Source organism: Pollachius pollachius, assembly GCF_949987615.1.
Source record: "Pollachius pollachius genome assembly, chromosome: 2".
NCBI classification, from domain to species: domain Eukaryota; kingdom Metazoa; phylum Chordata; class Actinopteri; order Gadiformes; family Gadidae; genus Pollachius; species Pollachius pollachius.
This window is the reverse complement of record NC_136935.1, coordinates 11,491,482-11,513,969: the sequence shown is the minus strand read 5'-3', so window position 1 is coordinate 11,513,969 and position 22,488 is coordinate 11,491,482. Positions and strand designations below refer to the sequence as shown.

The window sequence follows — 22,488 nt, the reverse complement described above, 5'->3', positions numbered from 1 at the left end:
CTTATCAGTATTGTATGCATTATCGTTATCGACTTGTGTTCCTAATATGCATGTGTCCCCCCGTTAATATACATTGCCATGGACTGTATTATGCGTTACATGTTTATTTTGCGTGTGTTTAAACAGATGGACGCACACAGGCGCGCCCGCATTCATTAATTCTTTTACACATACACACACAAAATATGTGTTTGCTGTACGGTGTTTGCAGATGCATTGATTTAAAAATACAACTTATTACCGCTGTATCAGCTGTTCATTCCCAAATAATGTACCAAGAATGTGTGGCTAGGTAGATGAGAGAAGCAAAGTGTATGCGCGAGGTGCACAAGCAACATTATGCATGCGCCCTTAAAATAGCATCTGAACTACCAGGTACAAACCAGGTATTTCCTGGTTTGTGACGCAAGTGGTTTCTGAAACTGCACAATAGCAACAGGGAACGTTTGCGCCAGAACACGCCTCCCCCTTTCGCCGAACCGCCCCTTGGAGCGCAAGATCATTCCCTAATTTACCGACGCGTGGCGCAGTAGGGAAAAGAAAGCTCTGCGCCGGTTGCAAACTAGCAATGACACATCCGCCAGTGATTAAGTCAATTGCGCCGGATGCAAGATAGGGCCCATAATGTTAATATTACCTCAGAAGTTTGGTAGCACTGCCCAGTGAGTGATGGGGCAAAAATAACATACTTAAATTTTTTTTTATCATTAATTGCATTCCAATAAAATATTCAAAATTACCAGATTGGATATGTCTCAGTGTACCAAAAAACAACAAAAAAAAACGTGTTTGGATAAGACATGAAGTACTATAATACTTAATGTCTCTTGAGTATGAATTAATCATGTTTCATAAATTTGAAGTTATCAACTGCACTAAATGAAAAATAAAGTAGTAGTTCCATGGATCCAAGAGAGACATAAAGGGCTAGGAATATTTTATTTTTTAACTCTGTTTAATTTTGGAATAGTGTATTAGGAGTATTAAGTGGAGATATCGCGTCAACCGTTTGTGACAGTTTCAATGTCAACAAATTCCTAGTGGGCAGAGCAGTGGAGTGATGACTGCAGGAATTTGTAAGCAGAACCAGAAGGGTTTGACAGATGCTTTAGCATTAACAGCCAAGGATATGGTCGGGGAGCAGTGAGTGCTCCATGACATGGTCAAGCTATTTCAAATCAACACACTTCTCCGACTAAATTTGGTCTATGATCTCAATTTATGTCTCCAGTAAGGCGTTGTGTGAAACCCATAGGCAGTTATGGAGAAACAAACTTGAGGATTTTCACTCCCTTATGTATACATATAAAAAAAATTACGTAATTATCTACTTTTATTTTTTGTTCTGTGTTTTCTCCAGTGATTTTAAGAAGAGTCTTAATTGGGAGAAGGGGTGTAACAGCTTAGTATCAAGCTCAACAATCAGATGTAGCTCTCTAAACCAATAATTGCTCACATAAATGTGGAAAATCTCTCCAGCATACTAAAAAAATCAAATTACTATTTAATAGGATGTAGCCGGTTGGCTGATGCTTTAATCCACACTGACTAACTGTTAGGGGTTATAGACATTTGGGATCAAACACATACATTTCGGCTAGGAGTTAAGCAACCTAACCATTAGACCATCCTGCCCCCAGAGTAACTTGAAGGAAACATGATAATCCATGCAGTCATCCAAATTACTTAATTACACAAATACAACATATTGACACGTAACCGATGATGCATTACAGTTATTTTCACCACTCCTCCTCCTGTGCTCATGTGAATTCCCATTTGACACGTTTGGTTGACTGGTTCTGATTTGATATTCTTTCCTAAAAATGTCAGGGCCCACTCCTTTTTTCTTAGTTTTAAATTAAATGGCATTAAACAGAAGGTAATAAGATATGGCGGCTGCCAGCCCCTACAGCCACACGCGTTGAACAGTGACACACACAAAACTCTATTAAAGACAGGAAGTAATATTTACTTTAATTCAAGAAAATGTGAAGGGTGAAGAACACAGTTGTGACTTGTGAAATGAGAAGATCCTCTTGGAAGACAAGGTTTATGAGATTCTGACAGTTTGCAGGGATGGGGAGGGGTTATGGCCGAAACTTTGTCCCTTAAGTATTACCAGTATGCTCGGTTGGAATGTCATGTCTCTTCACTTACACTAATTCACATCAACACAAATCAGTTGATGAGGTCATGACAAAGCCATAGGTGAGGGGCCATTGTATGACTTTCCATTTCATGTTGCCTTTACCAGCACACACATACTTCAACACATACACATGCTCACACACACACAAATGCATGTATCTACACTCACACAAACACACACACACACACACACACACACACACACACACACACACACACACACACACACAGACACACACACACACACACACACACACACACACACACACACACTGCATTTCTCGTATAAAGTAATTGCGTTAAATGTGTTACTGTGATAAGCAAATGCCAGGACACCATAAATGGATTAATCGTACAGCACTACAGGGCTCTTTGGAAACAGATGTGTATCTGGAATATAAAGAATCGTCTAGGGCCCATTGTTGCTTGGTTTCCTCAACTGTGACAGAGCGAGGAGCTCGGTTCAAGTAGGGCTACCCTTCTCTTTCAGTTTGAGGCAATTCCCTTTGGGAATTAAATGAATCTTTTGGCAGAAATTGTTTAAAATATTAATAAAGGATAGGATGGTGGGTGCCGTCCATCTAACCATCATAATATTCATGGTCATGCTCATACCCACTTTTCTTATTTTCTCTTTGAACCCGACTCTATCGATCTTGTATCTAATCCTATCGATACTCGAGCAATACTTACTATATTACATCCTTTAATTTGTTTCCTTGACATGGCGTGCTATTTGTAAGCGTTGGCAGACGCCAGCTTCTGATAAACATGACAAGTCTCTGCAGGGATCGACCTTCCCTTTCCACAACGTTATACACAGAGACTTATCTTACGTGGAGATAAGGTAATGCAGACATAAGATCAACTGTCAGTTCACAGTGACAGGGATTTCTACGATGGTCGGATAGGATTCATGTGATTTTTTACATGAAGAATCTCTCTCTCTCTCTCTCTCTCTCTCTCTCTATATATATATATATATATATATATATATATATGAATATATATATTTATATACATTCCCCCTATACGTACTGTCTAGTAATCATTAACAGTTTGATGACAATGAAATAACAAAGATAATTAAAAAGTAACAGATACTCTTACACCAGACTCCTTGGCCGAATCAGATTTTTAAACAAACTGAGAAGGATTACACTTGTTCTCTGCGATCACAACACCTCTGCACTGATACTAGCACCACGCTCCCTTCAGCAGAACAAATAGAAGAGGAGTCGGGCAAGTTGGTGTCCTACATGCCTGGTCTGTTCCAGTGTCAGGGGAGGGCGATTTCGAAGCATGAACTTTTAATTCTGACTTGGCAGATACCCCCCCCGCCTCCCGAGACAGAAACAGAGAGGTGCTGGGGAGAATGTGCTCGGTGGCTCAGCTATGTGCCGGCGCCGGCTGGCAGGATTTTCAAGGAATAAGAAGAAGGGCAGAACATAATTCTGTGTCTTCTCCTCCTCAAACTTGACGGGATCGCCTTGCATCTATCCCGCGACATGGCTTGGCTGTATTGACTTTGGGGCAGATGGGGAGTCGCTCCGTGAAATATTCAGTGATATGAATCTGATTCAAGACTTTATTTATTTTTCTGCACCATTGTAGACATGCAGGCTCTCTGTGTCTCTCTCTCTGTTGACCCAGGAAAATAACTTGCGAATAACATTTCTGAAATATTCAATTTCCAGATAATTAATTAATTTGTAGGTACTTTATGTTCTTACATTATAAACGATGTGTAATTTATTGCGTTGCAGCAAAACAATTAGCTTGCAATAAAACACAATTATTCCAAAATATCCAACCCTTATGGGAGACATTCAGCACAAAAGTCCTCATATTCCAGTGTCCCTGTAGATGACATAGATCCCTTCATCACACACTCTTATTGCTAAGGAGACAATAGACTCCCCCACCCCCGCCCCCCCCCATATGTCCCCATGGTGACGTAGCCCGTTTTTGAATGGCTGGGTCCTCCTTGCATATACGGCTCACACAGGTGGCTAATTATAATGAGCCGCATAATAATAAGTGTTTCAACTTCATTGTTTTACGTCTCCTCTCTGCAATTATACCGAACATTCGCAGACTGGTTGTAGGAGGTGGGTACCATTTATTTGAACAATGCTCCTGGTAACTAATGGCTTAGGTAAAATACAGCCCTGAGCCTGTCCTTCATACTCAGATCATAGCTAGAATAACCACCGCTTCACCAGTTGGATGAAGTGTTGATGAAGAGCCGTTATTATTGGAGATTCCTGCTGAGCTATTCATACAAGTGTGTAGATAGGTGTATAGACTATGTGCTGTGACATTACGTTTGATTCAGTAGATTACCCCATATTCAATGTGATTAGATTTGATAGTATTCAGTCATTGTACGCTATAAATGCAATCTGCCCTCTCATTGGTGTCATGTATTCCATTTTGATCAGACATTAATGTTGTGCAGCAGCCAATCAGAAAATTCCATATCAACAGCGGACTTTTATTTTTTAAATAATTCCTCTGTGTTTTTTATAGATATAGTTAAGAAAGGTGGAAAATATAAAATGCAAGGAATGTCTTGGGAAATGGCATCATGTACAGCTTGATTGACAAAATATGAGTTAACGCAATACAAGGACATTTTACTGAGGTCTGCATTCACTCTCAATGTACAGACATGATAATACCAAAATAGCAATAGAAAATAAATATATAATAAGTAAAATCAGATAATTTCACTCAGTAACCATCCACTGATTGCCAGAACAGTTTGGATTGCTGGTGCACTGCAATCTGAGCTATCCAGGCCATCTTATCAAGGTCGTTCTAACATAATACCTGAGGGATTTCTATTTTTCAGATGAAGATGACGGAGAGAGGGGAAGGATCTCCACTTGTGTTTTTACCAAAAATTGTATAGGATGGTTTACTTGATTAATTTGTTATCTGGACATCTACAAATATACTTCAAAATTGATTGATTCATGTTTTATATTTGCAACTAAAGAGATGCTTTTATATTTTGCCTCCATGCCTTCATCTTAGCTGCTTCGGTCACACTGTGACCCACCAGTATCTTACTCAACAGGTGTTCATATTGATTCAGAACATGTAAGACCCTCATCCTATGTAAAACTAATCAGTGAATACGTGGAATGGATCTGTTTGTTTGAGGCATGTTTTATTCATGCTGTAATCCTCTTTGGGTTGTGTTTCAAGGCAACATACATCAAACAGTGAGCGATAAGATCTCTGATAAACTCTTCAATATGTTCACCTGTTCAGATGACCCGCTCGCTATCCACAACAATAGCATCTGCAAACCAATGGTTGACCAAACCATAATAAATGATCAGCCATTTTCTATCAATATTCAATTGACTAAAAATTAACAACTGCATAAAATAGAAAAATGTCTAGTTAGTAACCCCATCCTCATCAACATAATTAATGACAACGTTATCAACGACAATGACACTAATCAGAATAGGAGAATTACAACGTGATTTTGGAAAAACGGTTGCATTTCGTTGTTGCCTGGCAACCTAATAAATGCAGGTCCTGATGTATTCATGGGGGTCTTGTCTGTCTTGTCATGGCTGTATCTGTGTGGAAGAAGCCTAAGCAAAGTTATATTTAAAGCTTTAAAAGGCTTGTTGGATATAACAGCATTCACTTACCAACACACTCAATCTAATTAAATTGTTCAGTGTGTGTGTGGGACTGCATGTGTGTGTGTATGAGATAGAGAGAGAGAGAGAGAGAGAGAGAGAGAGAGAGAAGAGAGAGAGAGAGAGAGAGAGAGAGAGAGAGAGAGAGAGAGAGAATGTCTGAATCTGAGTGTGCGTGTGTGGTTGTGTATCTGGTTGATTCAATATTATTTCTCAAATTAGGCGAGCCAGACCGGTAGTTAGGAGTCCTTTGCGGATGTGATTGGTTGTTTTTAAATCGATCAGAGAAACCAAAGTTAATTCCTGCCACCTATCATTGAAGTAGCTTTCAGTTTTGCCTCGTACACACACACACACACACACATTCGGCATCAAGAGATTAGGACGTTGTTCCCTTGGAATACAACACACACTAGGGTGTCCAGTTAATATATGAATGGCTTTAAAAAGGCTCTTACGGGTCTTGAAGGTAACATCTGCCTGTTACCCCTGGCAACCACATTTGGGCCAAGGGTTGTCAACCGTTTCATTTGCCCCATGGTTGCCCCTGTTATTAAACCATCCACTGGGTCCAGCAGAAATCAGAGAATATCTGTTGTAAAGACACAAAAAAAGCATCAGAGAACCTTTTGTGTGGGGTACTAAGCAGATGTTTTAATCCAAAGTTTTTTGCATTTGATTTTAGATAAAGCAGCAAGTAGGGGCAGGCATGCTTCCTAAAGAATGCGATTATTATCCATGCATCGGGGGTCAAACCCGATACCTTTCAACTGGGATCAAACACCTTAGCACAACAATAGCTCTAACAAAATAGAACATTATGGGTTATTAATCATTCTTCAACCACACTTTCTATAGACTATATTAGACCATTATCCCCCGAACGATGAATAAATCGAAACAAATCAAAACCATATCAAATTGCTACTTAACTAAAGTGGTGATGCCTCACAAAGCAACCTCCACTCTAAACTGTGTTTTACACCATGGTGATCAGCACCACTCCAAAGTTGGGTTCAAACCCCACTAGACTAGCTCAAGTGTTACAAAGCTTGCCTCCTCTTCACCTGCTTTCATTAAATCTCCGAGGACTTTTCAAAAGAAAGCAATCCCACGACAACACCCGTCTTAAACATGAGGCCAGCTCTGTCACGACCTTTCCCTTACAACCTGCGTGGGTTTTGGCCTACGACATCAACACAGGAATTTTCCTTCATTCATTATTTCATACGTTTTTATTTCACGTTTTCTTCCTTTCACCCTGATCCCTACACCCACACTGGGTTCACACCCAGGCCCAGTTACCTTGAATCCCATCTTTCCTCTGGCCTGCCAACCCCAAAGGGTAATGGCTTCTGGAGGACCGGGGGCTCCTGGAACAAAATAAAATAAGGCCCGAAAACACAATAGCATTTTCACCTTAGGGCCACATTTACCACAAAAAAAAAAGGTTTTGACACTGAATTCACTCTGCCGTATGGGGTCAGAACAGCCTCATTAATAATGAATGCACAGAGAAGGATTCACAAATGTATTTTGTGATTTATATATAAATGACTCTCTTCTCACAAATACATTTTAATGCACACACAAATGGATATCGGTATGTATAAATGTAAAATAAATCCATAAACAAAAACAAGTTTCACAAACACATTTCTGATCCACACACAAATGTGTCTTGTTTTAAATAAATGTAATATAAATCCATAAATATATGAGTTAAAAAATATCAGGTGAAGGTCTTAAACCCTCTCTCTGAAGGGTAGCGATGGACGTCCATAGAAAGAAGGTCTCCAGGCATTTAACGTTCAGTGTTCTCTTTGTGAGAGCGCAAAGAGACATAACTACAAGCTCTCTTATGCTTTGAGCCGTTGTGTTTGTGTTTGTTCACATGTTTGTTGGTGTGATTGTTGACGCATCCCAGATTTATCAGTTAATTAATTTTGTGCCAAGGGTGTCTTTTGCGTGAATGTTTAAATTGCCATGCATGTCTCTGTGTCTCTGTTTACTTGAATTCACATGAGCAAATTAAAAAATATCTTGCGCCTGTTTTAAAGTTACAATCCAATGATTTTAAATTTGAATTATAAACAACTCCAAAATATCAATATCTGTCTTTCATTTTCAGCTTTGTATTGATTGCAGGTAGCTATCGACATTGCTAGCATATTGCAAATTATTCTTTCTTTCTCTCTCCCTTTCTTTCTTTTCACCCATCAGAGTGAGTCTGATGGGTGAATCTCTCTCTCTCTCTCTCTCTCTCTCTCTCTCTCTCTCTTAAGTCTAATCACATTTAAATACTCCTTTCATACTCTCCTTTTGTTTGTCCTCCTCTTTGCGAGCACTCTGATTAGCATGTGATTGCCGTGGTTTTCTATTGATCCCTGAAGCCTAGCTAGCCTAACTAGCTGATTCTCCTTTTTAGTCATACATTGTCCGGTTTCCGGCTAATTAGCAAGTCTGGATGATTTGGTCTGGTGCAAATACTGGAGTCGATTGTTAATGCACTCAAAGTTTCTTGCAAGTCCCGCCTCAGCACACTTTAAAGGGATCAGTGCCTTTGTCAAACTGTCTGTGTCACTGTGTGCGAATATAGGCTTGTGGGAATGCCTTCATCATGGTAAGAGCTGTCAAATGAAAGGTAGAAAGTGAGATGCCGTGTGATTCTTCCTTTCTTTCCCTCGTTTGTGTGTCTGTTTGATCTTCTTGTCTTTACGTCTTTCTGTCTTTCAGTCTTTGGCCCATCTTCCATTCTGTCAGTCTATCCTTCCTCTTGGCCTCCCCGTCAATCTGCTGGTCTACCCACCAGTCAGTCCCCCTGTCTGTCTGCATGCCTGTGTGTCTGTCTGTCTTTATTCGAGGAGAGGGTTTGGTGTTACAGGCGGACAGGTCGTCTGTTGTTGGTGAGTCTGCATGTGGACAATATGGGTTACAGTGAGACAGGTTTTCTGCGGTTGGTGAGTCTGGGTGTGGACAGTGTATGCTACACTGAGACAGGGGTATACAGTGAGACAGGCAGAATGTTGTTGTAGAGCCTGTGTGTGGACTAGGGATGTGCATTAGAAGGCATATCAATGTTCAAATATTCAATATATTTTTTTAGAGTAACCGGTTCACCGAAGTACGAGAAAAAGAAAGAAAAAAAGTGTAGCGCATTCATAATGTAGCCTGAAATTCTTCCGGGATCTGGTCTTCACAAAACAAATGTATTCGTTTTCCATATATAAGTCAAATAAATAAGTCAATCAAATCCAATTTGTTCAATTTATTGAGCATTTTAGAAGAAAAAAAAAACACTTGAAATCAGTATGCTGAATCGAAACGAGTTGAAACGAAACCATCATAATAATACCAACAGTATTGCATACTTAAGGCACAAACTGAAATTAGATTTAAGTAAATTTAAGGCACCAACTGAATAGATTCAAGTAACGGAAGCACAACAGCAAAAAGTAGTGTACTGGTGGGCTTGGATATCAACAGAACTCCACTTGCAGTGCATGGGCCTGCCTCGCATTACGCATGATGCGCATATAACAGAACGTCAACAAAAATATGTTACGTGTAAGACGGTAATACAGTATGTCTAAAACATTTCCAGTTAACATAACACATAAGCCCACCTACTGCCACCTACATCTATCACTCATTCTTGTTAAAAAGAAATGAGCATATCTACGTACTCGGGGGATAGGCGGGTGCGGAGGCGATTTACAATCAAGCCTGCCGTGGAAAAGACTCTCTCCGCTGGAACAGAGGTTGCCAGTATAGCCAAGTATTCCAAGTATTAAATGGCATCAGTATACACGTTTAATGAACAATATGTAATTAATATAGCTAATGAATATATTTAATGAACTTTAGGCAAAAATCTAAAAAGATCCGCTACAGCTAAAGTCGAATACCAACGTCATTTCGAATAATCGAATATTCGAATAACCATGCCCATCCCTAGTGTGGACAGTGTGTGTAACAGTGAGACAGGTATTCTGCTGTTGGTGGTTCTTAGTGTGGACGGTGTGTGAAACAGTGAGACAGGTATTCTGCTGTTGGTGGTTCTTAGTGTGGACAGTGTGTGTAACAGTGAGACAGGTATTCTGCTGTTGGTGGTTCTCAGTGTGGACAGTGTGTGTAACAGTGATACAGGTATTCTGCTGTTGGTGGTTCTTAGTGTGGACAGTGTGTGTTACAGTGAGACAGGTATTCTGCTGTTGGTGGTTCTTAGTGTGGACAGTGTGTGTAACAGTGAGACTGGTATCCTGCTGTTGGTGGTTGTTAGTGTGGACAGGGTGTGTTACAGTGAGACAGGTGTAGTGTCGGTGGGTCTTAGTGCTGACAGCGTGTGGTGCAGTGAGACAGGTGTAGTGTTGGGTCTGAGTGTGGACAGTGTGTTATACAGTGAGACAGGATACTGGGTGTGGAGTGTCTGCAGGGTCTGGATAAGCTGCGTGTTTGCAGAGGTTCAAGATGAGGTAGAAGTAATCTGCTCCATAGGGTGACAAAAAAAAAGAAAAAAAGTCCTCCAGAAACACACACACACACACACACACACACACACACACACACACACACACACACATACACACACACACACACACACACACAAACACACATGCGCGTACACAAAACACACGCGTGAGGCTGTGAAGGGGAATTTCTGCGCTGAAAAAAGGGTTGAAAGCCAAGCGTTCAGTACACATTTAATCTCACGCACCGGAGCAGCAAAACAACACAAAGATTTCTATTTTGTTTCTGACTCTGTCCCTCAGATGGATCACTTTCCCCGGAACGCCTCATGACATGGGAGGACCTTTACTTTAGGCTTTGTTGTTGTTAAACCAAAACAATGGTAGAGACTATTGATTAGAAACTCAAGTGTACTCGAGTGCCTTTGACGTCAATCCAGGGGAGAATCCAAGGTGTATGTGAGTGTGTATGGGTGCGTGTGTGTTTGTGTACGTTGTTATTTGTGTAAACATATGCATGCATGCTAAAAATGTGTGCATGTGGGTAAATATTATAGATAATTTTAAATCAAATACTTTCAAAGTTTATGAAAAAAAGTATCCATATAAATAGAATACATCTATATATATATTCAATAAATCCATAAAAGCGTACAGATATGATATTAATGATAAATGTTAATTAAGAGGTCTGGGGTAAGGTTGCGTGGACTATGAGTGAGAGTTCTTGCTTATCACTGATCAATCAGCATGTCAGGATAGCAGCCCTCATCTGATGAGGCTGGAACAGAGCCGTTAAGATTGGTTAATTAAAATGGAGACGGACGGGTTGGGGGAGGGGACAGAGGAGGGGTGAGGGATAAGGGACTGGGGAGGATTTATACGTGTAGGGATGTTCAGGAACAGAAAGGCCCCTAGTCACTAGCCAATTTCATTGAATTTGATGTTGAATGTAGTTAAGACATTTTATTGAGATTTACTATCTCTGTGTCTCTGAGGTGTAACTATGACGCATGCCTTTATGGACTTATAAAAAGGGGGAAGATGTGGTTCTTATTCCTATAGTCTGAACTGTAGTTGTTTTTTTATGACACTGTTTCGTGCAGCTCTTGGTATTTGTGGATTGTCCTCAACCTCACTTTGATTTCACTTTGGATAAAAAAACATAAAGGGTAATTTATGCAGTCATAAAATTATTAATCCAGTCTGATTTCCTTCATGTATCACTTCTATTCTTTATTTTCTGAATTTGTTATGCGCCTTTTGAAGGGACACAATCAGCCAAACAGCTCTATAATATCTCTTTATGGCCTGTGGTAGGGAGTAACAGGTCACTCATATCATTACTCTGGACCCATAACTATTCTAAACAAGTTTAAGGCTCTTCAGGAAAACACAGGTGTGTAATCTACATCAGGCCTTATTTTTTTATTCCATTTTTTTTGTTTCCTAATTACTTTTTTTATAGCTGCATTTGTTGTATTTTCCTTTTCTCTTCTTGGCTCCTCAGCTTGCTTTATCCTTGATTATAGAGATATAAATGCATGACTTGTCTTCAAGTACTGTGGCGTAACAAACAGCTTTCATGCTGAAGGTTTTCACGCTTCGGGTCTAATGGAGAAAAACCTGAAGTGGTAATTTCCATTAAGGCTGTGATTGTGGTGAATGCCATAACTACTATGGGTATAACGATCCACCGATATAAATCGGTAAGCGGTTGGATTAACACAGATGCGACTACATCGATACGTGGGCCCCTGAATTGATTTAAAATGACCAAGAATCGGTCGATGCACCGATTTAAACGTTGTGAATCGGTTAAGTGAAGCTTTAGCCTGATATCAACTAGGGATGGGTCAGAATATCTGATTATTTGATTATTCGTTCCCGAGTGTCAAAGTCGATTTTTAACATTTGGACTGTTAACATTTTTTCCCATTCAAATAAACAAGAATTAATGGACGGAACTAATTTTGGACACCTCGAAGGGCATTATCCCGCTTATTTATACCATGGTCACTTGCCAAAGAAAATAAATTAAGACCATTCATTTATATTTTCATGCATTTTGCAATCCAAATATAAAGTCTTTCACAAGCCATAACTTTGTTTCCCTGGTAACGCCTGAAGGTTTGACTAATACCTGGAACAATCATTTGGTTCTCATGCAACGGAAATGCTGTTCACTCCTCCAGTAAATAGGACAGACCTTAGCTATGACTTGGCAATGGGAGGTATTCTAGTCCGCTCAGCTATGAGCCAGAGAGCTAACGTTATGCATTGTACATATTTATAATTCGAAATTCGTCCCAGGCTTTATACCACAGACACTATAGGGTCTATAGCATATAACCGCATTGTCTGATTACAGTTTAATTAATTTCACAATTAGGGTTGGTCACAATTTACCAGCTCTCGTTTTGAAGACCGAATCACCGCTCCATTCATTTCAATGGGAATCGCGACGGTCTATACTTTCAACATAAAGTGTTCATATTTATAATTTGAAATTCGTCCAAGCCTTTATACCACAGACACTATAGGGTCTATAGCATATTACCGCGTTTTCTGATACAGTTTAATGCATTTTTCACAATTTATCAGCTCTCGTTTTGAAGGCCGAACAGACAATTTGACTGGAACTGGTAGTTGTTTTTTTGCGTTTAAGATATTAAGTGATTTCTTGCCAATGATCCATGGATGCCTTTGTGAATGTCGGCACACATTGAATAATCGATTATTCGTTCATACCACCCACTGATTATTCGACCATGAAAAATTTGAGCTATTCACATCCCTAATATCAACACAGCATTGTCAACTAATTTCATTCCGTTTCCATACAGATCTGAAAAACAAATATGATCTGTTTCTATCGGATTGAATCATATCTCATCAAATCGCACCGGATCTTTAGAGCATTTAATCGAATCAAATCAAAACGTCTGCCTCTTCTGACATCATAGGTGGGCGTTTCCACCTAGATGTATGATGGGTAGATGACCAACGTTGGCTACAGTCCACGAGCTGGCTGTTGCCTTGCATCGTTGACAGACATCGGGGTGTGAATGTGTGCATGAATGGGTGAATGTCAGGCAATATTGTAAAGCGCTTTCGATAAAAGCGCTTATATATATGCAGTCCATTTACCATTTATCTAGGTGGACACGCCCACTTGTGATGACAGAAGAGGCAGATTTCCAAACAGATTGTAACGGCAAATCACACTCACACCTGGTGGCATAATATGTCACCTTTAAGTAGAATCCACACTGACACACATGCCTACTAAGTGACTCTGAATGGCAGTCACCCAGTCTGAATCAAGGTCAAAGGCATCTGCGCCCTAATAACCCATCGTGCCCCATTTTATCGTTCTGAAACGGAAGTGAGAAGAGCAAAACAGATGTAGCTTGTTGGCGGGTCTCTGTCGCTGTTGCTATTATACCGGCGGATAAATGACTCTTGCGCCCAAGGCAAATCTAAAATGGGTTGGTCTAAAGTAGCTTAATTACCCGTAGGTCTGTTTTGGGCGTAACATGCAATAAACCAATGAGAGTGCCATCTCCCATCCCCTTTAAGAGCCATGAGCGCATCTGAAACTGACGAGTTGATATTTTGACAGCTAGTTTTCAGTCTCCCCTGAGAAAGATGCATGACCACATGAATTTCAGACTTCAAATGGCTCAGTTTATTTCCAAATAATATGGCCTAATTCACACATGGCATAGCCTACAACAGTGTTCATGCAGCCCCTATGGAAAAAAAGGTTTCCACAATCCACATGCTATTTCTATGCAGTTTCACACATATGAACAATCTTTGACAGCATAATATTAAAATTTGGCTAATTGTTTGCATGTTTGCGCTGTATATAGCCTACGTGTGTATGCTTATGTTACAGTCCCGACCTGCCTAGGCACGTCAAAATAGCAACGCCAACTGCCCTATCCGCTTGGGTACTTAAACCAGGATTTCTTCGGTCAGTGGCGCAATTGCAAAATCGATCTGTAAGATAGCACAATGTATCATTTGCGCCGGAACACGCCTCTGCTTTTCGCCAACACGCCTCTCAGGGCGCAAGTGGTGTGGCACAAGTTTGTTTCGGGGGAGAATCCGCTTTGCGCCGGGTGCAAACTAGCAACGATACATGCGTCGTGTACAAAATGAATTCCGCTGGGTGCAAGATAGTGCCCCTTGTGTGTAAAAGCTCTCTCACTTTTCCAGTTGGAATCATCAAAAGTGTGTCAGAACCGCTATGATGTTCACGTGAATCTGTGGCTGTGTGTCTCCTGGCCAGTGGTAGACAGCAGAGGGGTGGGTGCGGGGCGGTTGGTGTAGTAATGTAAACCCAGAGCAGCAGAGGAAAGGAGCTCTTTGTCTCTGTGGAGTGGAGTGGAGGCCATAAGTTCTCCTCTCTGGGACGTGGGTCCTCTCTCTCTTCCTCCTTGGTCAGAGGCAGCTGGATTGCTGATCGGTTGGAGGAAAAGGCGAGGAGGAGGTTAGGGAGGAGGATGTGCTGGGGGAGGAAGAGGAGGTGGATGAGGAGGAGGAGAGGAAGTGGTGGTGGAGGAGGAGGAGGAGAGGTGGTGGAGAAGAAGGAGGTGGAGGAGGAGGTGGAGTAGACAGAGAAAGAGGGGGGGGAGGTTGAAGAGGAGAAAGTGGAAGGAGGAGGAGAAAGGGGGGGGAAGAACTGTAGTGTACAGCTGACCTCTAAAACTTTTTTTATTTGTATTCATAAGAGACCTCGTGTGCAGGAAATGAAAGGCTGTCTCTGTTTCGCTAGATTGACATTAACTACCGACAATTGTTGCCAGTTGTTCCAGACAGTGACGCAAATTATCGGCGTCATTCTGCGTCAATTCTCTCTCTTTTGTTAGCGTGTCTACTTACACAGTTAATTTTTCTCGAAGCCTTTCGAATCTAGAGATCAAGTGTCTTGTCTTGTTCTTTTATTGACAAGAAAACATCAGTTATTTTAAATCACTTGGTCTTCTAGTGGGCCTAAATAAATAAGTTCAGTTTGATGAAAGAAAGTACTTCAGTCTGCGAGAAGAAGTCTGCCCAGAAATCAGACTTTAGATTAACAACCTTGAATCTGATTGCAGACAAGCTCAAATGTGGGTGAGAAGTGCGTTTCTCCTTCTTTCTCTTGCTTAAACCAATAATGCTGCAGGGAGCAGGGATCTGTAAGCGTGTAATCGGCTATTATCAGAGAACACAAACTCAGCTAGCACTAGTAAACAGTGAAAAACTGTCTCACGGTTTCAAATCAAAACTGTGTATTCTGGCCTGGTGTAACCTTCTTAAAGCTTTGTCTGCGTTAAATAAAGGTCTAACTCTGCCCCTTCAATTTTTTCGTTTTTCTGACTCTGTCTCTATGCTTTGTCCCCACCCCAGAGGTTCAGCTTTAATATAGTAGGAGTGCTGGATCGGACATTAGGTCCGACCCAAGACCAGTCACCTGTAGATTTAGAGGGCGGCCATTTTGAATGCTGAGAGAGGAACGACATATCTGCCCTCTGTACGCTTTGTGCTTTTAAAGTTTAATCCCATTCACAAGGTGACATCGTTGGAGAGATGGGTGGCACCATAATTGATCTATAATGGACAGGCTTAATGGTAGATTAAAGTTTAACTGACTTGTAATGGAATTCATAATTTTTTACATTACTTACTTTCCACATGGTTATGAATTTATGTATGACCATGGGATAGTGAGCAATACAGTTTTGGATAATGGCTTTTAGAGAAAAAAAGTTTTGGATAAAGACTTTTTGACAAGTAAATGTTAATATACATTTAGCAATCAAAGAAGCATCTTTTATTGTGAAATACTTTCTTTTCTATATTGCTTCATTTATTCCATAAGCTGATAGCAGTTATCAACTCAATATGTTTCTTACAAAAACAAATAAACAGGAATCAGATGTCTACAAATGGGATTTAAGAGATTTATCTTCGGGCTGGTGTCAACATACGCTCGGGATACTAAATACCAAACAACAGATAACAATAAACAAAGCAAACTAGAGCAAAGCAGATACACTCCCAGCCACAGGCCTTTCACTGTATGTAAATCTTATCTTGTGTTCCACACAATGCATGTCAGAGACATAAATCAATTATTGCGCTCAAATCCAATAAAAACACTAACCTGTACCTATGTTTTGTCGAAAGATTCAATAAACGATTAGAGAAATCCATGTAATGCAGGTTTTTTTCCTGTTACTTCTCAGACAACAGCAAGATGACTTTCGCTATTTTACTGTTTCAGTTGCGATTACTAATGAGGACTTTATCCCTCCATCTTTCACTGTAAACGCATTACAAACAAAGTATTTCTTCCGCCTCTCCTTTGATAGGAGTGTTATTCATTGGTATGACCTCATGTTATTTAGGAAGGAGTCATCTGGTTTTAAAGACAATGAGTCCTTGAGTGCATCTGTCAAGGCTAATATGTGCCTGAACGATTCAGTTAACCAAATAGTTTTCGCTGCTTTCTTTTTCCTTTCTTTTCAGTTAACATGCTAATGAGAGCCACTACTACTTGGAGTTTAGTTTTACTAAAAAGATTTACTTTAGTTCGGAATTTGAATCAATTTAAGGACACCAATCAATGGTCTCCATTTGGCCTTTGCAATATTTTCTCCAGAAATAAAGTGTGTGTTGTCATCACAGCTGTTTGGAAATTACAAGTGGCCAAGCCGTTAATCAGTACAGGAAACAGATTTGTAGAAAAAGTCTAAATTTATTTCCCTGCCTCAAAAAAGGCTATTTTTTTTCATCAAAAAAGTATCTTTATAATAATCCTAGCTAGCGTGCATAACCTGAAAGAGTAAAGTAATTCCATGTCCAACTTTCACGTTTAACATTACTTTTCTAAAGTAGTCCCATACATGCCCTTTAACAGCCTTGGGAAACTTGTTTTTTGTCAGAGCCAACACTCAGAGCCGTTCCATTTAATAGGGCTTCACGCAGGCATTTTCCTAAAGAAACTCATGGCCTTCAAGTGCAACCCATAATACTCTCATTCGATTCCAGGATCAACTTGATTCACCCGTGCTCAGAATGTAGCACTCACTGAAGACACTTTGATTATAATCCAACCAAATGCCATATATTTAGTTGCCTCAAAAAGCCAAGGATACGGAAAGGAAGATTGCCCAATGGCTGCTGGAAGTGGACCCATATAGATTTGCTTTACCGAAACCCCATTCAGCGATAACCCAAATATTCAACTATTATTAAAGGGCAATTACTCCTCATAATTATTTTTCGCATTCTTGTTTGACTTACTTTTGATTTTGGGCTATTGTTTTTTTTATTAAACTTTCCCATCAACAAAACATTTATACGAAAGAAAAGTATCACCATGACGTTTGATGCATTGCATGCGGTTGATTGGCCATTCCGATCCCTTACTCTGTATTTTCTCCATCCCTGCCTGTCTATTTGTGTTTAGATGGAAAGGTGGAGGTGACCAAGGAGAGCCTGAAGCTGTGCACCATGGGTCCAGGGAAGGTGTTCGGAGAGCTGGCCATTCTCTACAACTGCACCAGAACCGCCACTGTCAAGAGTGAGGCTCCACAGACACTCGCACAGATAGCTCAGCCTGAATGTGTCTGAACAGACACAGACACACAAACACACAGGACACACACACATACACACACACACACACACACACACACACACACACACACACACACACACACACACACACACACACACACACACACACACACACTCTCACACACACACACACACGCACACACACACACACACACACTCACACCTGTGTTAATGTGTGCAGATGACACTTGGTCAAAGCGTCGGACACTATGCTGTTACAGGCTGGCAGATTCTAACGCGCACACACAAATAAACACATGCACAAACACACACATGCAGACACACACGTGTTGAGTGGAAGTGTGTGCCGTTGTGCTCCAGTTGCTCAACAGAGCGATCGCCACCATTCCATTGCAGCCAGCTGAGCACGGGACCCTGGCGGTAAAACACTCCTTCTCTCCCACATCATCAACTCTTGCCTAAGTGCCTCGCCAAAACAGCCAGCTATCTGCCTGGCAAGGTTGACTGCATCCATCACTTCATTCACACATGTGTGTGTTGGCCAGTGGTACCTCACAAGGGTGTGTGTGTGTGTGTGTGTGTGTGTGTGTGTGTGTGTGTGGGGGGGGGGGGGGGGGGGGGGGGGGGGGGAAATAAGGTGGAGAATGAGGCGGAAGAAGATGTCGGAGGAGATGAGGAGGAGGAATGGGTACGGGAGAGGGAGAGGTGGAGGAACAGGAGAGGAGGAGGGGAGGAGTACAGGGGGAGAGGACTAGAGGAGAGGAGGAGGAGAGCAGGAGTAGAGGGAGAGGAGGAGAGGAGAAGAGGGGGAGAGGAGAAGGAGGAGAGGACTAGAGGAGAGTATGAGGAGGAAAGGAGGAGGAGGAGGAAGAGAGAGAAGCAGGACCATGTTCTAGAAACAGCTCTGTTATGAAAAGAGCGCGGCAGGAGGAAAGATGTGTGTTTATCTGGCGGCACAGGAAATGGGAAACATCTGGAACTTTGGCTTTGTGCAGAGGAGAGCAGTGATGGAGGAGAATGGTGTGTGTGTGTGTGTGGGGGGGGGGGGTTGAGAAACGAGAGGGCTTTGTAAATAGAACGAGAGAGCGAGGGCCTTCCCATCCAAAGTTGTGTTTGATTAAAAAAAATACAGCCAGACTGTGGACCCCAACCGAGACATGGAAGGGAGGTGGGTGGGTAGGTGGGTATTTCAATTCAATACAAATAACATTATTTTAACATACGGAACTGCTTGCTCATGGTACAAGGTACCAGGGTGGGTAAGACATGTGAGACAGTTAACATCCAAGCACAACACAAGAAACGGGTAAAGTGCGGGAGAAAAGCAATTTAAAGTCCAGAGTAAGATTTAGGTCCACTAGGTTGGAAATATAGTATAAATATTAAAACTGTAAAGTGGGGAAAAAGGGTGTGTGGTGCTAGAGGGGGGAATGAGGGTCAAGTATCGATGTTGTAGAAGAGGGGAAGGGTGGGGGGGGAGGGGCTGGGTTGGAGGTGAGTGTGTGTGTGTGTGTATGTGGGGGGGAGGGGGGGGGGGGCGTGTCAGTCATGCTACATGCCATGGCGTGTTGCTCACTCTCGTGTCTCCCACCAGACACTTCTGCCTGCGTTGCCATGCCAATAGGCCCCCCATGAGAGCAGTTCCACCAACTTGGGGAGGGGGAGGGTGGGAGAAGATGGGAGAGGAAGGTGCAGGGGGTAATGGAACGGTGGGGTTCGGAGGTGCAATAATATAGGATGTTCCTTTCAGGAAGAGTATGTTTCTTCTCTTGATAGCCACATCTCCATCCACATACAGATACACACACATACCCACGCACACATGCTCATAAACCCAGGCACACACACACACACACACACACACACACACACACACACACACACACACACACAGAGACACACACACACACACACACACACACACACACACAGACACACACACACACACACACACACACACACAGTGTTCATCCTGCTTAAACGTCTAAAGCCGTGTTGGAGGGAGAAGGCCAGGGTTTACACCTCCCTCCAAACTACATCGGTAATAGCTTTGTAAAAAATAAAACATACATTCTTTTGGTGGAACAAGTGATGTCATTGTTTATACGGGCAGGAGGAGTGTGTTTACAGCCCGCTAGTAAGGATGGCTCCATCGCCGAGGGTGGTCGCTGTCCTCCCCACATTCTCCCAGACACCCAAACTTTGTGAGCTGACATTTTTTGTTAGTCTCACCAGACGTGACAATAAAGTCAGCTGGTTGCACACTTGGTCGGTGTTTAGTTGTGAACGCCACAGCCGGTGGATATCCCCCTTAATCCGTAATGAAGTTATCACGGTGACACATAACGCAAAAGTACCCCCCTCTGAAAAACAAAGGAGAATTAAACCGTTAAATGGACGTTGTTAGTGTCTGTCTGTCTTGATCCTGTGTAAATCGGCCATGTCCGTAATTGTAGTCCACTTGGATTTGGATGTGGTGACAGTAATTACCAAAGATATTCCTACACTGATTTACTTGCCATAGTTAGTGTTGCAGTGGAGTGTTTTAACCGCCTTTTAAGCACCAATCATGCAGTTATAAGAAACGCTTAGAAGTTTTGTTTGTTACATGATTGTTATGTTTTATGTCCATAAACCTGGCTCATGTTATTCAGATGAATCCATACACAAGAGAAATGCAAGAGACATAATTACAAAGTACACAAACACAGAAATCCTTTTTTTGTTTCCACCAGCCAAGCTGCCAACTTCTTGGCTACTTCGCTGTGACAGTGATTCAGTTAACTTAATTAACTGCCATTAAAGACTTTCACAGAGTTTCAAAAGTTAATGATTCCTGGCTCATTTGCATAAAATGCATCAGTTCTGTCGTTTGAATCGCACTGGGTTATTACTTGGCAACATCAGTCTCTACAGCTCCCTCATCTGATTACATGGGCACTTTGTGTTTGTGTGTGTGTGTGTGTGTGTGTGTGTGTGTGTGTGTGTGTGTGTGTGTGTGTGTGTGTGTGTGTGTGTGTGTGTGTGTGTGTGTGTGTGTGTGCGTGTGTGTGTGTGTGCATGCACGCTTCTGTGCGCAGTTGAAGCCTTGACACACGACACTTGTTTTTATCTCCTGCCTCTGGCTTGGAAAGCAGGGGCGGATATCAAGAGGCAAGGGTAAAAAGATGAAACTGAAACTGAAAGAAAAGGGAGGGGTGGCAACACAAAAGCAGGGACTGAATCACAACCAACCTGCAGCCAAACCTGTAATACCTATCGGAGAGACTTTGAATTGTCCACAGTGCTTAGGTTGTACACAGAATGTGCGGTTTGAAGATGAGTTTGCTCTGGTAGAAAAAACCCTGAAAAAAGGTGAAGTTCACTTTACAAGAAAAATGTGTTTGGGTTTCATATCAAAGCAGAGCGATTCATCTAGTGGAACGTCATTACTAGTAGAAGGTAGTAAGACCCAGCTACAGCAAAACTTATTTTTTCTCTTTGAGCTTAGATGTTACTTTCAAACCTGAATGTATAGTGCAGTGAGGTACATTTGTTGGTTTTGACTTTAGATTTATTTATTCTAAGATGTATTCAATGCAAAGAATCTGAGGCCTAAGGTTTGATAAGTAGTTAACTTCAGGTCAACTTAACTCTGATCCTACCGTAAAAGAAAATCAAAACACATCCTCATTCCCTCACACACACTATTCAAGTCACATCACCTGCCTGTATGTCTAATTCTTGGTCTGCATGTGAATGTGTGTGTGTGAGTGTGTGTGTGTGTGTGTGTGTGTGTGTGTGTGTGTGTGTGTGTGTGTGGGGGGGGGGGGGGGGGTGTGTGTGTGGGGGGGGTGTGTGGGTGTGTGGGTGTGTGTGTGTGAGTGTGCATGACATTCCCTATGTGCGTCAGTCTGTCCATCCTTTTGTATGTGTATCCGCATAACGTCTTTACTCCCGTCTGCCCAGTCTCAGGAATAAACCACTTCACACTGAGGAAGGGAAGGGGTTTGTTTTGGCAGAATAGGAGACACGATCCAGGTGTCCTCCACCGGCAGAACAGGTTCCAACACTGCATACAGAGGGGGTCTAGCATACAGGGTCTTCTATACAGGGTCTACTATACAGGATCTACTATACATGTTCTATCATACAGGTTCTTCTATACAGGGTCTGGCATACAGGGTCCAGCATACAGGGTTTTCTATACAGGGTCTAGTATTCAGGGTAGGGCTGCTCGATTATGGGAAAAATCATAATCACGATTATTTTGGTTAATATATGAAATCACAATTATTCAAACGATTATTAGTTATTATTAGTCTCTCCCAAAAAAATACACAAAAAAGGCCAAAAGGAAAATGTTCCAATCTAATTCAGGGTAAACTTTAAAGGGTGTAGCATACAAGGACTACCATACAGATTCTACTACCCAGGTTCTACTAAGCAGGGTCTACTTCATAGGATTTAGCATAAAGGCTATTTTATACTGTGTCTAGCTTTCAGTCCAATGTGTTTAAATCAGGAAAATCTGTTGCTTAGGGGTATGGTATTACTTTACTAAATTTACATACCTACTCTTTCTGGCAGCTTTCTTTGTGTTTGTGTGTGTGTGTTTGTGTATG

General features: G+C 41.6%; 1 protein-coding gene across 2 annotated transcripts in view; it reads left to right on the top strand.

Annotated features, from left to right (window-relative positions):
- The window catches only part of LOC307070767 (cGMP-dependent protein kinase 1), a gene marked incomplete at its 5' end in the record, with an annotated part of 71,169 nt that overhangs the window by 10,001 nt on the left and 38,680 nt on the right, over positions 1-22,488 (top strand). For both annotated transcript variants that reach the window (XM_079729405.1, XM_079729404.1), the window contains one exon: positions 17,754-17,867. In XM_079729405.1, coding sequence (XP_079585531.1) covers positions 17,754-17,867 — 114 coding nt within the window. The remainder of the gene's footprint in view (positions 1-17,753; positions 17,868-22,488) is intronic.